The sequence below is a fragment of the Leucopleurus acutus genome (genome assembly GCF_964270905.1).
Source record: "Leucopleurus acutus genome assembly, chromosome: 17".
NCBI classification, from domain to species: domain Eukaryota; kingdom Metazoa; phylum Chordata; class Mammalia; order Artiodactyla; family Delphinidae; genus Leucopleurus; species Leucopleurus acutus.
Window position 1 is genome coordinate 50,890,016 of NC_139159.1, and position 15,248 is coordinate 50,905,263.

General features: G+C 31.5%; 1 protein-coding gene across 34 annotated transcripts in view; it reads left to right on the top strand.

The window, feature by feature from the left end:
* Window positions 1-15,248, top strand: part of RIMS2 (regulating synaptic membrane exocytosis 2) — a gene marked incomplete at its 5' end in the record, with an annotated part of 584,629 nt that overhangs the window by 391,294 nt on the left and 178,087 nt on the right. For 21 of the 34 annotated variants that reach the window (XM_082858721.1, XM_082858715.1, XM_082858711.1 and 18 more), the window contains one exon: window positions 888-997. In XM_082858721.1, the coding sequence (XP_082714847.1) occupies window positions 888-997 (110 nt within the window). Of the gene's footprint in view, window positions 1-887; window positions 998-1,816; window positions 1,850-4,385; window positions 4,455-14,818; window positions 14,909-15,248 lie in introns of all 34 variants that reach the window. The other 13 variants (XM_082858742.1, XM_082858713.1, XM_082858719.1 and 10 more) reach the window with 4 other exon arrangements.

Genomic DNA, 15,248 nt, shown 5'->3' on the forward strand with positions numbered 1-15,248 from the left:
AGACTAACTTCCCCTTTGCCCCACCAGCACACCATTTTACTTTCCCAGCAGCTAAGTGGTCTCTTCTATCATCCTTGGCTGATCACTAATAACAATCGACACTAACCTTTTCAGTGTAAGCACACTATTTATATTCAGCGGATATAATAGTGTGTGACTGCCATTGTAATTTGTTTATTAACTGTCCTGACCTCATTTGTTTTGTGATTTCTCATTTATCAGGAGTCCTGGGTAAATCCCCACATAATGCACCTCATGACTATCATGTTCTCCTCCAGAATGAGAAATTGTTTGTGTCCATTAGACATCACTTTTGGAATAATCATCATAATGACAATAAATAAAACTAGATTTTTAGTTTCTTTCTATCAATACTAATATCATGTATTAACCAGTATCTTCTTTAGCTGAATTTTGAATTGTTCAGGGTTTTATTTGTAGTCTTGTGAGATAATTTCTAATAAAGGGATATCTAATATAAGCCTGAGCAAAAACCTCTTAGGATCAAGGGAGGGAGGTTAGTGTTAAGAATTTGAAATCTGGTAGAAAGAAATGTAAGCATTACCTTTCATTTTTTTGAGCTGCAGAATTCTCTTCTTGCTTTCATATGGATAGAATACTGATCTACATTAACAATTCCATGGATTTTACTGTAGGGTTTTGTGTGCATGTATCTGTGTATGTATGCATATTACATAAAAGTATAAACATCTTTTGCTATTTAGATAATCATTCAAATATCCATATTTTGTCCTACTTTCCTAACCTTTTAATCAGCAGCTAAACCTCTTTAAAATTGCACCATACAGCTGTCATATGAACCAAATGTGTTAAAAGTGTTTTAACTCATTCTATTGAAAAATGAATATTAATGATGTATCTTGTAGGTCTCACCCTCGTACTGGGTCTGTCCAAACAAGCCCATCAAGTACTCCAGTGGCAGGACGAAGGGGCCGTCAACTCCCACAACTTCCACCAAAGGGAACATTGGAGAGAAGTAAGTTTTATTTCTATTTGTGTCATATAGGAAATACCCATGGAAGCTAAGGTGAATCAAGATTCTTTTTTACTACCTTTGTGTTAGCTTTCTTCTTTTGTCAGTGGAATATCCTAGCTGCATTTGCTAGTAGTTATATTTATAAATATATTTACAAATATTATATATTTTGCATTTAAATTTTATAATCTTTGCAGGCAAAAATAACCTATCATTATTGCTCTTGCACATTTTTCAAACTTTAATAAATGCATTTTAAGAAGTAAACTTAATGCTCTTAAATAAGCAGTTGGGTGATGTTTCTTTGCTACAACTAAGTTTATGTAATTGTTGATAGTTACATAAAGTTTATTAGTAACTAGCCAAATCAATTTTCACACACTGCAAAGGACTGGTTAGCTGATGCACAACAATGGTGATCCTTCTCAAAACTGGAGTACCAGAAAAAGGTAATCATGAATATACAAGAAAGATGCATGTTGTACTGATATCTTTAATACTTTCAAATTTTTGCATAAGAAGCACTATTTGCTTACACACAGATGAACGTACTCCCCAGACATCTGTAAATTCTTGGATAAAGGGCCTCTAAAAGCATGGATGATAAAATATAATAATTTTTAATGTCATTTTAAAAAATGGTCCCTTTATTTGGTAATTGGATGTGCTTTACCAGAACAAACAAACCAACAAACACATTTAAGTCACCATTTAACTTTTCTTTAATAGATGATACATTCTGTGCCTTTGGAAATTTCTGTTGTTTTTAACCCCTGTGCTTTGGTTCCCTTTTTTGTTTTATTATTTTGTTTTTCCTAGACAATGGAGTCAAGGAGATAGAACCTTGTGAAGGTCTGTACATAAAGGAGGGTTTGTTTTGTGCTGACAGCCTTTTTAGGGGTTATGTGAGCAAAAATAAACCCAACTGCAATTGATGTCCCTCCACTGTATAGACCTTTATTACAGTAAAATTACTTTGTTTTATGATTCCAGTAAAGTATTTGACTTTTGTCTTACTTGGAAAATATACAAAGGAGTTAAATTTTTTGATTCAATCAAGTAAGAATGCAAAGAATTTAACTTCTTTTAAATCACAAGGTAAAATTTTCTTTTTTAAAAAATTTGCTTTTTAAATAGAATTTGATGTTTTGTGTAAGACTTTAACCAAAGATATCAATTGCAGTCTGTGTTTATGTCATTGAGGATGTACACCTAGTCTAGTTATATTTATCATCATATGTTTCATTTTGTATTTATGATGATCTTTCAATTATTAAATGTGGCTTTCTAGAAAAGAAAGTTATTGCATTAGATAGTGATTGTGCTTTGTATTTCCTGCATCATTTTTCATGTTGTAGCAAGACTGCTTATAGTGTAACAAAGTTAAATATGTACAGTTTGATTGTCAGTGCTACATTATGACTCAAGAGAAAATATTGAATCATGATACATGGCGTGTCATACATTTACCAGGACAGTAAAAATTCCTCTGCTGATTATAGAATTCTGCAATTGACTTTGTAACTTTGAAGAATTGTTAACTGTTTTATTTACTGATGAATCTCCAGCACATAGAATAATGCCTGGCACATTATAGGCCTTCAGTAAAGAGTTGTTGAATGAATGCATGAAATATTTATTTACAAATTGAAAAGCTACTTCAAATAGTGTAAAAAGTACCATTAAAATAATCTTGTAATTCTATATATGTTTATAGTAAAATTCATATTTGTAACACATTTTTAAGTGCATTGCATTTGAGCAGCAGTACTTTTATTGCCTTACATAACTTAGAACAAGTTGTGATCTTGTTAGTTGTAGCTGAATGATTTATCAACTCCTATTTTGTGGTCCTTTTTATTTACTATGTACTGTGAACTATAATTGTAAACAACTCAGTGCTATCGTGACTAATGGTCTGTTATACAGCCTGATAAAAAGATATTAGCATTTCTATAGTTGTCAATTATTTACATAAAAATGGGAGTGTATAATTTTAAAAGTACTTTCCATAAGGAAAGTTCTGTAATACATACAGAATCTTTTGTCTCCTCTCCCCACAATTTTTAAAGATAGAGTTTTGGCATCATTTGTTGGAATATGAAGTCAGAAACATAATTCATGCCATATTTTTTTCTAAATTCAGTTTTAATATCTTCTGTAGCAATAGTCCATTGAGATATTAGTTGTCCCATTCTTTGTAATAATAAATATACCAAAAAAACTGACATTAAAGCTGATATTTTAAAAAAAATGCTGATATTGAAGGTCAGGGAAGTTTTTCATGGGCTTGTCAACAAACATTCTATTTTCTATCTGGTTTTGCCCTATAGAATCTATAAAAACCACAGTTTTCCTATAATGTCTCTAATTGTGACTTTTCCATTTTTATAAATAAAAGAGAGGAGAGTCAAAAACCTCTCTTATTCCTTCCAGTATGAAATAAAAGGATTTGGGGAGTTTTGGTTGTTTTGTTTTGCTTAAAAGTATGAATGATTTTAGCAGTGTTTTCATAAATATTGATATGAAGACTCCAGCAGATACATGATTGTATCTTTTCTTTAGCTTTAAAGGCAATATATAATATCTCCTTTAGAAGTCTTCAGCTTCTAACTGAAGTTAAAGGTATAACCCAAAATTGACTATGGATTAATGGTCTAAATTGAATTATGTTTGGATTATCTCTTAAAAAGTTTTCAGACTTTATAATTTTGTGACACTGTTTTAGAATCAAAGAAATGACATGTTTATTTTCTGATCCTGTTCAATAGCTGAAAAATGAACAAGTCCTAATTTAATTCCTTTTGACCTGGGATATATTTTAGTCTGTTAATTAATTTAAAACCTTATATATGTTGGTCTTGACAGTGGTACAGTATTAGTCATCTTCTTTTTGTCTGAGAGTCAGAGAAAATCAAAACAATATAATGAAAGTACAATGTACTAAACAAGCGTAAGGCATTATTATTTTTAATTTACACCTAACTTTGATGTGCTGGCATTTTATAAAAATAAAAACGAGTTTATAATATTATTTTTTGTTTCTCTAGAAGAAAAGTTATATAGTATTATTTTTCTAAGAGTATATCAAGTTTATAGATGAAGTATTTTGCCTGTCTTACAGTTATTACATATTACAAATACTCATGGGCCACAATTTCTTTTTTAAATCAAAGTTATCATAAAAGGAGACAGTAAGATAATTTATTAACAGTATACTTATGTGCTTTCATAACATGTCAGAAACTCATTAAAAATAATCTATTTGTCTCCTTATTATCACTCATATCATGAATAATTTGAAATTTGTTGTTTTGTTTTACTTAAGAGTAACAGATGTACATATCTGGTCTTATCCTTTTCTTTACTTTTACTTTTGCATATACAGAAGTTAATGAAGTAACTGAGCATGTGGAAGAGCAGGGGGGAGAAAAGCAGGGTGAAGAGGTCAAGGCAGGTGTGTTTGACTGTGTGTCCAAAATAAATAATCAAATGTTTTAGAAGTATGACTTTTCTATTTCACGTAAGACTTTAGGCTCCAAATTTATAAATACAGAATAAAGAACAGATTGTTCAGTACTAATTTTAAAATAATTACTTAAATTTATTAGTGGAAAGATATTACATGAGCTAGCTAGGTAAATTATCAGGGTATTTAATTTACCCGTTTGAACATTCTCCTTATTGTTTAAATCAAACTGAAGTTATAGACAATGCCTCTCACTAAGATTTATACTTATCCTTTACCCCAGCCTTACATTCAGTTCATATATTTACTCAAAAATGTTTTTTGGGTACCTACTAAAACACTGTATTTCACTGAGTGTAGGTTCATTGAAGTTCTAGTCTCTTCTCTCAACAATTTTGATTTTTTAGAGGTAAATTACAAGTAAATATAGAGCAGAATATAAATTACAAAATTTTAGTTCTTGAAACTTTTAGAAACTATTATAATTTATCCATAAACTTTTTTCTAAATTAAGAACAATTAACTGTAGCTTCATCTTCAACCCAGCTCAGTATTGCGCTATTTATTGACAATCCTAATTTCTCCCCAAAGAGTCCTTCTTCTAAATGGAATGAAGACACTTCATTTTGGTGTTTTTAAGCCCCTATTATGTTTACGTACCATAATTTTTGCCACTTTCTTTGTCAGAATATTTCTGAAAGTATTGTATTCATGAATGGTAGCATGTACTTTATGTGCCTTTTGTTCTCTCCTTTACCATTGTGTGAAAGCAATGTTATTATGTATATTGTGCATAAGATGTATTTTCATGGATGCATTCTTGCAGTAGTGTTTGTGGTTTAGGACAGAAAACCTCTTAAACTGCAATTGCAAATTTTTTAGTAGCTATTTTTAAAGTCATAAAGGTGAAAATCATCAGAGTACATCTGGTAATGAAAACAAAGGCAAGTTTAGACTCATATTTATATCAATAAGAAAGTATAACTATCTCTGTTCTGAACATATCGTGTACTAACTACTGGAATGTCACACATCTTCCATTTTCTTGAAGTGCTATAGGAATAACATTTTTAGGGAATACTGTAAGAATGAATTTCATTTTAATTTAGCTGTGTGGTTAATGTTTCCCTGCTTGCCTGTTCCTATGTATCTGAAACTAGTCCATACGAATACCAAAAGGCTTTCATACTGTTCACGAATTGGCTTTTGCAGTAAAGTCATTGTTAAGTATATCATTAGTTTGGGGACTTCAGCAGTAATTAATATCACTTTTATTTATTTTTAACTTTATTAAGATAAAGAAGTCCATTTATTGAGCCAGTTTGTCGCCTATGCTTAATTCTCAAAATGAAATTGATAAATTACATTAGTTCTTAGAATAAAACCGTAACTACAATCTTCCTAACTTATTATAAAATGACTCGTTATTCCTCATTTTATTTTTGTTTTTATTACTTTTCTTATGGGCTAGGAAGGGTATACTTCGCTCTTCTGTTCATTAATGTGAGGTGTCATGTTAGTGCATGGATTTGTGTCTCTGGTGTGTGATGTCATCTTTTGTGGTGTGCTTGGTTTTTATTTGGGTTGTTAATGACCATAATTATTAATCACTGTTGTCTGTTTTCAATGTTATAAAGACAATGAGGGAGAAACACCAAGCCCACCTAATAATGGGAAAAAAGGCAAGTCTAATACGAAGTTAAGAGTGCCTTTCATATACTAGACACTCTGTTTTGACATTTGTAATGTGCTTTCTTAAATAAGTATAAATACAAGTATAGTCCCAATTTAAGTTATCCAATATTTAAAGTGTATTCTCTTTTTAAAATACATTTCTGAATACAAAATTTGTTTCTGAAGTACTTACCTTATTATTGGATCCTGTTACAACCCTATTCTATTGAAATGTATGGCATTAAAAAGTTTTGCTTTTCTGGTCATAAGGAGTAAGATTCTGAGGAAGAGAGTTACGGTCATGATATTATGCATTTAGAAAAACACAACATGCATATTTTTCAACCCAGAAATTATTTTAAAATTGAACTATTTAAAAATATTTTAAAGTAGAAATCAACTTAATTATGAGTTCAACAGTATTAAACATTTGTGATATTCGTAGATTTTTCACAGTACTAAAACTAATATTTGCAGTTTTATACATTATTATATTGCCTAGGCAGTTTAAAAAGATGATTGATTTTAATACTTATATTTAGTTTTTCCTATAATTATAAGTGACAATTCTGTCATCCCCCACAACTAAGTTCTGTCAAAAACAGTAGGACTGATTTTAAAGCCAGCTAAAGTTACATTACATAAAATGCCTATTGTATGCATTTTGACCTAACTTTGTTTTCAAAAAGATTAAAGCTCTTTATAAAACAAGAAAAAAACCCAAAAAACAAAAAACAGTAGGACTGTATATGTTTTGCAGTAATTGATAATCAAATGTAGCTACACATGTTGATTTAGAATGTCAGCATTTTAAAATGGTTACATCAAAAAAAACAGCAAAAAAAAAAAAAAAAAAATCAGCCTTCTAAAATATCTTCTTATCCTAACAATTTCCCTTGTTATTGAGCCAAATTAAGAAATGCATAGTGTTGTGCTTCAGTAATTTAGTTGAAATGTCCTTTAGTTTTCAATATACTCTTTCTTCCCTGTCTTCATCTTTTATAAATAATGTCTACAATGTCACATTTAAGATTGATTTAGCACTAAAATAATTCTTCTTACTTTGGAGTGTTAATTATTCATTAATACCTCTCCAAGCATAAAATTCTTAAAATATGCTAGGTTATTATGAAAAGGTGAAAATAGTATAGCAAAATAAATGAAATTATATCACGTATTGTAATTAATGAATATTCTCCATAAAAAAACACAAAAATTTAACTGAGCTCCCAATGTCTGTTTACATATTTGTCATTTTTATCTATTTCTTGACCTCCATGAGTGGAGTAGGAAGATTTTGATTAAGGTGACACAATACCATTGCTTTTTTAAAAAGATCAGTTTGATTGTTACATTGAGAATAACCCAAAATAATTAAGATTAGAAACAAGGAGAACTATTAGGAGGCATTCCCAATAAACCAGGAAAGAGGTGATGGTGACTTAGACCAGAATGATAGGAGTAGTTGGATTCTGGATAGATATTAAAGATAGAACCAACAGAATTAACTGACAGGGTAGGAGAGATCCCATGATAAAATCCATGTTTTGGGCCTCAGTAATTGGGAAAATATGGAGTTTCTATTAATAGATTTGGTGGGAATATCAGGTGCTCAGGTTTGGATATAAGTTAGAGATGCTGTTAGACATGTAGGATAGGATGTCAAACAGGCAGTTTGAAATATGTTTTGGATTTCAGGTTAGAGATTTGGACTGTAGTTATAGGTTTAGGTTTCATCCTTACAAACAGAGACTTAAAACCATGAGCCCCATTGGTATCACTGAGAGAACAAGCATAGGTAGCTAAAAGAAGAGGTCCAAGGACTATGAACCGAACTATTCTAACATTTAGAAGTTGAAACAATGAAGCAGGAAAGACTGAGGAGCATCAAGAGTAGGAGGAGAGGTAGTGGGGAAACCATGGATTGTAGTGTCTCTGAATAGAAATAAAGAAAGTTGCTTGAAGCAGAAGAGAATTATCAAGACTGTGAAATGATCACTAGATTTAGCAAAGTCATTGTGCTAACCTTTATTAAGAGTAGTTTTGGTGGAGTTGTAGGGGGTAAAAGGCCAATTACAGTGGATTTGGAAGAGGAGAGAAATGGAGATGGTATAGGCACCTTTTAAAGAGTTTGGCTGTAAAGGGAAGAAAGGAAATAGAAATCTAGACTAAGAGGATAGGTCAGGGGAACAAGAATACATGAAAGATATATGGGAAACTTTATGTTCATCCTCTGACTTCTAAATCAAGATCTGCCAATTTGTTCTATAGAGCCGTCTGGCCCCAAGCCATCTGCCTATAGTTTGCCAAGACATTTATCAGTGTTCTGTAGCTTTGCTCCTAGATTTAGAATCAAGACTTAGATTTGGAAGGAACCTTATAAATCTTTTAATAAAACAGCTTTTCTTTACTGATAAAGGAGTAGAATTCTAGAGGACAATTAGCTTTCTTCAGTCCACATAGGAGCAGACCTCTAGTCTTGACTCCCAATCTTGTGCATTTATATACCATGCCTTTTCACATGAATGGCATTCTCCTTGCATGTGTTTCAACCGTTTGTTTTATTTTAGATATTAGTTAACAGTTTAGCTCAATTCAACCGATAGCTGCTATTTTTAGTTTGTTGTACTAGGTAGTCATTGAGGATGCAATGATCAATAAGATATATTTCCTGCTTTGGGGAGCTCCCAAGGGAAAAATAAAACAGTAATAATATAATGATAACAAATGAAACATAGTTGGTAAAATTATTTTATAACATGTCACTTACATACAGTCTCTTAAGATTGTGATACGTATAGAGGAGGTAAGTTTTGAGGTGTTATGGGCATTTTTTCAGCGCCAAATATTTCTCCCACTACTTGTGATAGTACTTAGTATTCTGATATTCTTTAATGGCTTAATTATTTTAATAATATAAAGCGTAGGCTTTCCAGAACACTGAAATGTAAATATTCCTTAGGGACTGACCCGAGTTATTATTACACACAAATTTCATAGGAAGCAAGTTAGAACCTGTGAATGGAGAAAGTCAGGTGTAGGGAGAGAGATGCTGGAAAATGTGGAAGAGCACTGGGTACCTTGGAAGGGTGATAATGATAAAATCTGCCTTGAACTAGCCCCTGTCTACTCTAAATAACATTCCTTGCTATGTAGATATGCTATAAATTAACTTTCTTAAATAATTTGGTATATTTAAATTGCTTATAACAATACTTGTCACATAATAAGTACTATTATTTCTCGCTATAATTTTGTATTTTCAGCACAGAATCTGAAAACTTTGGATTTAAAGTGAAACTAAACCTGATTATGATCATCACTCTGAACCAATTATTCAATACATATTACTTAGTAGTTTTGAGGAAAATAGTAACCTTGTTGCTATTCTTGATCACATAGCTTGCATAAGAAACAGTACAAGGAGGAAAGAAATCAACTGGATTGCAGCATGAATTGTTGCATATTGCCCAACATTTGTACATTTCAATCCACATGTAAAACTCAACATGCAAATATTTAGCGTAAGTCAAAATTGTTTAAACCATTTGGACTTTTCATAATGTTTAGAGAACTCCATTGGAAGTTAATAAATTGCATCTTAAACTCAGTTCTACTATTGAGCATATGTTCTCTGGCAAAGCTTTTAATTTCCCTGAACCTCAGTTATCTCTTCTGTATAATAAACTATCCTGTAAGCCTTTTTTTAACAGAAGCTAAGTGTTTTGGAGATGTGGCTAATAAATTGTAAAGTCTCAAATCGTTTTGTTTTTAATTTATAGCTTATGTTGTTATTGTTGTTTGTTTGGTTTGGTTTTGGAAACTTAACAGGTATAACCTACTATTGTCTGTTAGTGAGCCATTTGCTGTGGGATTATAAACTAAACCCTAATATACTGCCTTCACAAGTCAGGTCCCTAAAGATATACAATGAGATGGAAGGAAAAATATTTTGTTCCTTTGAGTCTCAGTGTATAGTTGCCTACATTATAACCTAAAAATACAGGTTACAAAGGAACCAAAAATAATAAAATAATTTTGACAGTCTTTATAATGGATGCTTGCTTCTGTAAGCATTCAAGGAATTGGATAGCATTTAGGGTAACAGGGTGTGGACAGGTTTTGTTTTGCTGCCTCTCTGTATTCTCATGAATGCTTCTAGAGTGAGGAGAATACCAATACCATGTCTTAATTTCCAAATTTGACATCCAAATTTGATATCTAGATAGGAAAGGATTTTATAGTGGCATTGGTAGATATTTCCTAAGTACAGCATTCCCTGCCAACCTAGATAAATGACAATTTGACAAAAATTAAAATAGGACAGATTCAGGGATACTTTAAAATAGCAAGGAATTTCTCATATATTTTATTCAATTACATCTGTCTTATGGAATAATAACTTGGTGACAATGAACACAATGGTTGAAAGAGAAGAGACTGAGGACATGTGACTATTTAGGTTATTTCAGTAGTCAATCATATGATGGACTCTATCACTTAACTTGTAAACAAGTATTTTCTAATTTCTTTTCCTAATCTTTCCTTTCCTTCCTGGAGACCATTCCTCCTTATTTTTCTTTTCTTCCCCTTTTTCTCATTTTATTTCTTCTAGACTTCCGAAGCCTCAATTGACTAATCAGATTTAGGAGAGAACCCCTTCCACCTCATACATTTCTGCAAACTTCAGCCATTTTTCAAAACATGTCATTGTGGCTTCCTAAATACAAACCTAAGGCCATCTTCTGTTTGTTGAAAATAACATAATCTTAGGAAGGTGATATGGTACTACAGAAAGAGCACAGGTTTTGGAACCTTGGCTCAGGGCCTGCCTTTTCTAGGGAACAACTTTGTGACTCTAGGCCCTTAACCCAAGTTAGTTCATCTGAGAAAAGGAAATCTTATCATATCTCTTTTGTTCCCAATATGCTTTTTTGAGAATCAAATGAGATAACGCATGTGAAATTGTTTGTGAACCAAGATACCTATTTAGTTCTTATCCTTATTAATCAGCTCTTTGTTTTCTTACCTGTAGAAACCACCTTATAGAAGGTCCTTTCTGTGTTTTATACGATCAAATATGATGCTGTATGTGAAAGCAGATTGAAACACATAGTATTATACAAGTATAATCTTTTAATATAGGAATTTGTGCTCTTTAAATTGTTGTCTTGATGTAAGATTGGCTACATGGTGTGATGAAAACTAGCTGGAATATAGTTTGTAGAAATGTGGGTTTTTAAAGTATCACTTAACCTCATAGTTAAGTCTTCATGAGTAAATTGTTTCTTCAAATTATCTAATAGTTATTAAGTCAATTTTTAAGCTTCCTTATCTACAAATTAAATTCGCAACTATTTACTTGATGCAGTTATCTCCCTTCTAGGATGTTTTCTGTACTTGAATGGATTTCTAGTTTGCATCTGAGCAATGTGACGTATTCTTTCAAAGTCATACTCACAATTAAATTACATTATGCATTTTTCACTTTTACTCTTTGGTAGTAGATGTACAATATCATGGGCTACCACTTTGTACTTAAATTTTAATTTTAAGATCTTTATTATTTAACATTAAGAAGACTTTTATTTTTTAAATTACCGTAATAGTCCTTTAATAGAAAAGACTATCTTTAAGGTGCTGCATACTTAGAGCTTTTTTGCTATTTTTTCTTTAGTGTAACTAAAACACGTTTCAAACAATTTGAGCATTTTCCTGACATAAAACTAGTTTGCTTTTAATTACATTAAATATTTCATTTTAATTATATGACCTATAAATTCAAATAGGGCTAGATATGAGCTGTTCTTAGCATTGCTTTTTGGGTGATGAATTAATGAGTTGGTAGTCAGTTCTGTTCTTTTTATGACTTTAATTCTGTTTTAAAGTAGACACTTGGGTTTCAACGTGGGATTTGATAATAGACACATTTAGAACTTCTGGAAAATCTTCTAGACTCAGTGTCTTAATTTTACCATCTCTGGTATAGGTTCTCTCCCATAAAACCTGACTAATCAGTGGTAAGAAGCCAGAGCAACTCTAATTTTAGAGCTGGAAATAACCTTAGAAATTTCAAGACCAGCTTTCTTACCTCAAATGTAACAAATTAGAGGCAGAGGGGCTGTGGCATTTATCTAAGGTTATACCGCTAGTTAATGGCAGAAATGTTCCTAAAAGCCTCCTCAGCCCAGTAATTTATCTGTTACCTCCCTTATGTCACTGATAGCCTTGATCTAGGTCTTCTTTCATTGTTATATTGCCTGCTATTTTTAAATGGATGGTTATGAGTTTTTTGTTGTTGTTGTTACTGCCATATAATAGATTTTCTTCAACTAAAATGTTTGTCAATTCAGAGAAAGTGTTTAAAAATTAACCCTGTTATATGTTAAGGTATTTTCCTCCACACTTCAGAAGATGCTTTCTACTGGTATATAGAAAGGCTGAACCATTTTCAAAACAAGCCATTTCTACTTCGATACACTCAATTTTACTTCAGAAGGTAGAGTGTCCTTCTTTTTTGGAACATCACAAACTTTATCAAATGGTGATATGTGAAACAACTTTTTAAATGACAAGTGTATAGGATTTTAGAAAATTTTATTTTAGGAACAACCCTTTATTGCTTGTGAAATCTTAAATATTATATATTGATAGATAACCCAAAGTGCAGGTTATTCAAAATCAAGAAATACTGTATTATAAATGAGTTTATTATTTTCCTCAACATGGGGAAATTAGTCTGTTGTTTTTGTGTTACTACAGGTTAACTTTGGTTAAGGAGCAGATGATTCCTTTGTTCTTTTAGCTAAAGAGGGCTAAACTAGTCTTGGAATTTGCCAGAAGATTTGTATATTCTTTAAAGGTTTTAAGATTTTTCTTTCCACTAGCAGTTGATTCAAATATAGCATCTTTATCCAGATTGTTTACCACTTGGGAAAACTATATTGCATCTTTATCAGATTATTTACCAATTAGGAAATCAGGGGGTCAACTACACACCAAAGTGTAAATTTAACTCCCAAAGCAAGAAGTTTGTTTCCTTGCAGTAACTGATTTATGTTGGACCAGAACAAATGTCCTTTATTAATAACATTTATTTCAGGTATAGGAACTGAAAAACCCTTACACTTAATGCCGTCATTTCTAGCAGTATAAGTAATCAAAGTGGTGTATCCAAAATCATCCATATTTGATGTTGCAGTATAGCATACTTTTTTTCATTTTCGATAGTGATTTTTATCTTCCTATTTATGTTTTGCTTAGCTTAATATTATAAAATAGGTTAGTATTTCACTATTTATGGCCAGAGGTGAATAAGTACCAGAGAATTGTTTATGGCATGGTGAAACTTCCTGGGGATTAAAATGTACATAGATAGTAACTGTCTACTTGACTTACTGCTTTAGAAACATGTGAGTAAAAAGAAAAGCAAGTGTACACTTAAGTGTTTATGAATGCTACTATGAGATTAAGATCAAATGGTGACCAGTGAGTCTTTTGATACATGACCTCCAAGAACCTACATGATCTGTACTCCCTCCACTTTCCATTCCATTACCTCTTTAACCTCGTCTTCTATGACTTTCCCTTTTGTTCACTCTGCTCCAGCCACAGAGACCTTCGTGCTTTCCTAGAACATGTCAGACATGCTCCCACCTCAGGACATTTGCATGTGCTGTTCTTCTACCTGTAATGCCCTCCCTAAATAACCATAGGGTAACTCCCTTACTTCCTTAAGTTTTTCACTCAAAACCTTCCTTCTTAATGAGGATTTCCATGACTAGTCTATTCAAATTTTCATCACACCCTGCACATTTTATTTACTTCTTACCTACTTCATGTTTGTCTTCTTAGTACTTACCAATATCTGTCACAAAATATTTTACTCATTTATCTTGTTTATAATTTATTTCTCCCACTAGAATATAAATTTTATGAAAGCATAGGTTTTTGTCTATTTTTTTTTTTTTTTGCTGTTGTATCCCCAGTGCCTAGATATGCCTGGGTTATAGTAGGTGCTGAATATATATTTGTTGAATGAATGAATATTATATTATGCTACAGATAACACCAAATGATTTTAGATAAGCCAGGTAACTCATATTCAGTGATACCAAACTGTTAATAGTTTTTATTGAAATAATATCCCATAGCACATACATTTTTCTGTTGTTTAACGAAAGTACCAAATATGGTAGTAAAATAAATAGGCATCTTATCATATACTAAAATGTTACAGATTTTCTCTTGATATATATGAAAATCTCTGCATTTTAGTTCCATATAAACATTTCATTTCACCACATTAAAGTAATGTTTAGCAAAATGTTTATTTCTAAAATAAAATTATTTAATATCAACTAAGAAGAAAACTTTATTTGACAAATCATTTAAATCATCGTTTTCTTCATATCTTCAAAAATTCTTTTATTGCAAATAGATTTTAGAATTTCCTGGAAGCAAACTTAAATGCTTTGGATTTTGAAATCTATAAAACAATTTTAGGTGTCACATTTCTATATTTAAAACATTAACTACGTACTACTGAAAGCTTATGGGAGAATTTAGGGGAAAAATATTAAAAAATAATTAGATCCCTGAAGTAATTTTAGGCTCTTATTACACAAATTATCTAATGTTTCTGACAAACTCTGATTATTTTTTTTGATTTATACTAGAAGTTACATGGGAAGACCAGCAGAAAAATGTGAATGGTACATTAAGTGATGACAAACCATTGCCGCAAAAGAAACACGAATCTGAGCCAGGTTTGTCAGGATTTGGAAAGCCCCTGAAAGCATGAGGCGATAAGCATTGCATTTCATGCTTTTTAAATATGTGTGTGCTTGTTGTACCTCATTTTTCTCACTTTGGTGTGAACTTTAGACTGTGTAGAGTCTGTTTAGATTAAAGTGGTGAAAACTTTATTTCAAGATTTGTTTAGAAAACTAATTACACATATTTTGGGGAAAATAACAATTATTTTATTATTAAGATTATTTCTTTAAGAAAAAAATGACTCACTTAAGCACAAATGATAACTTAACTTATATATTTGGTTATTTTGATCCAAATTAAACTACCCTCATGAGAGGTGCTTACGTCCCT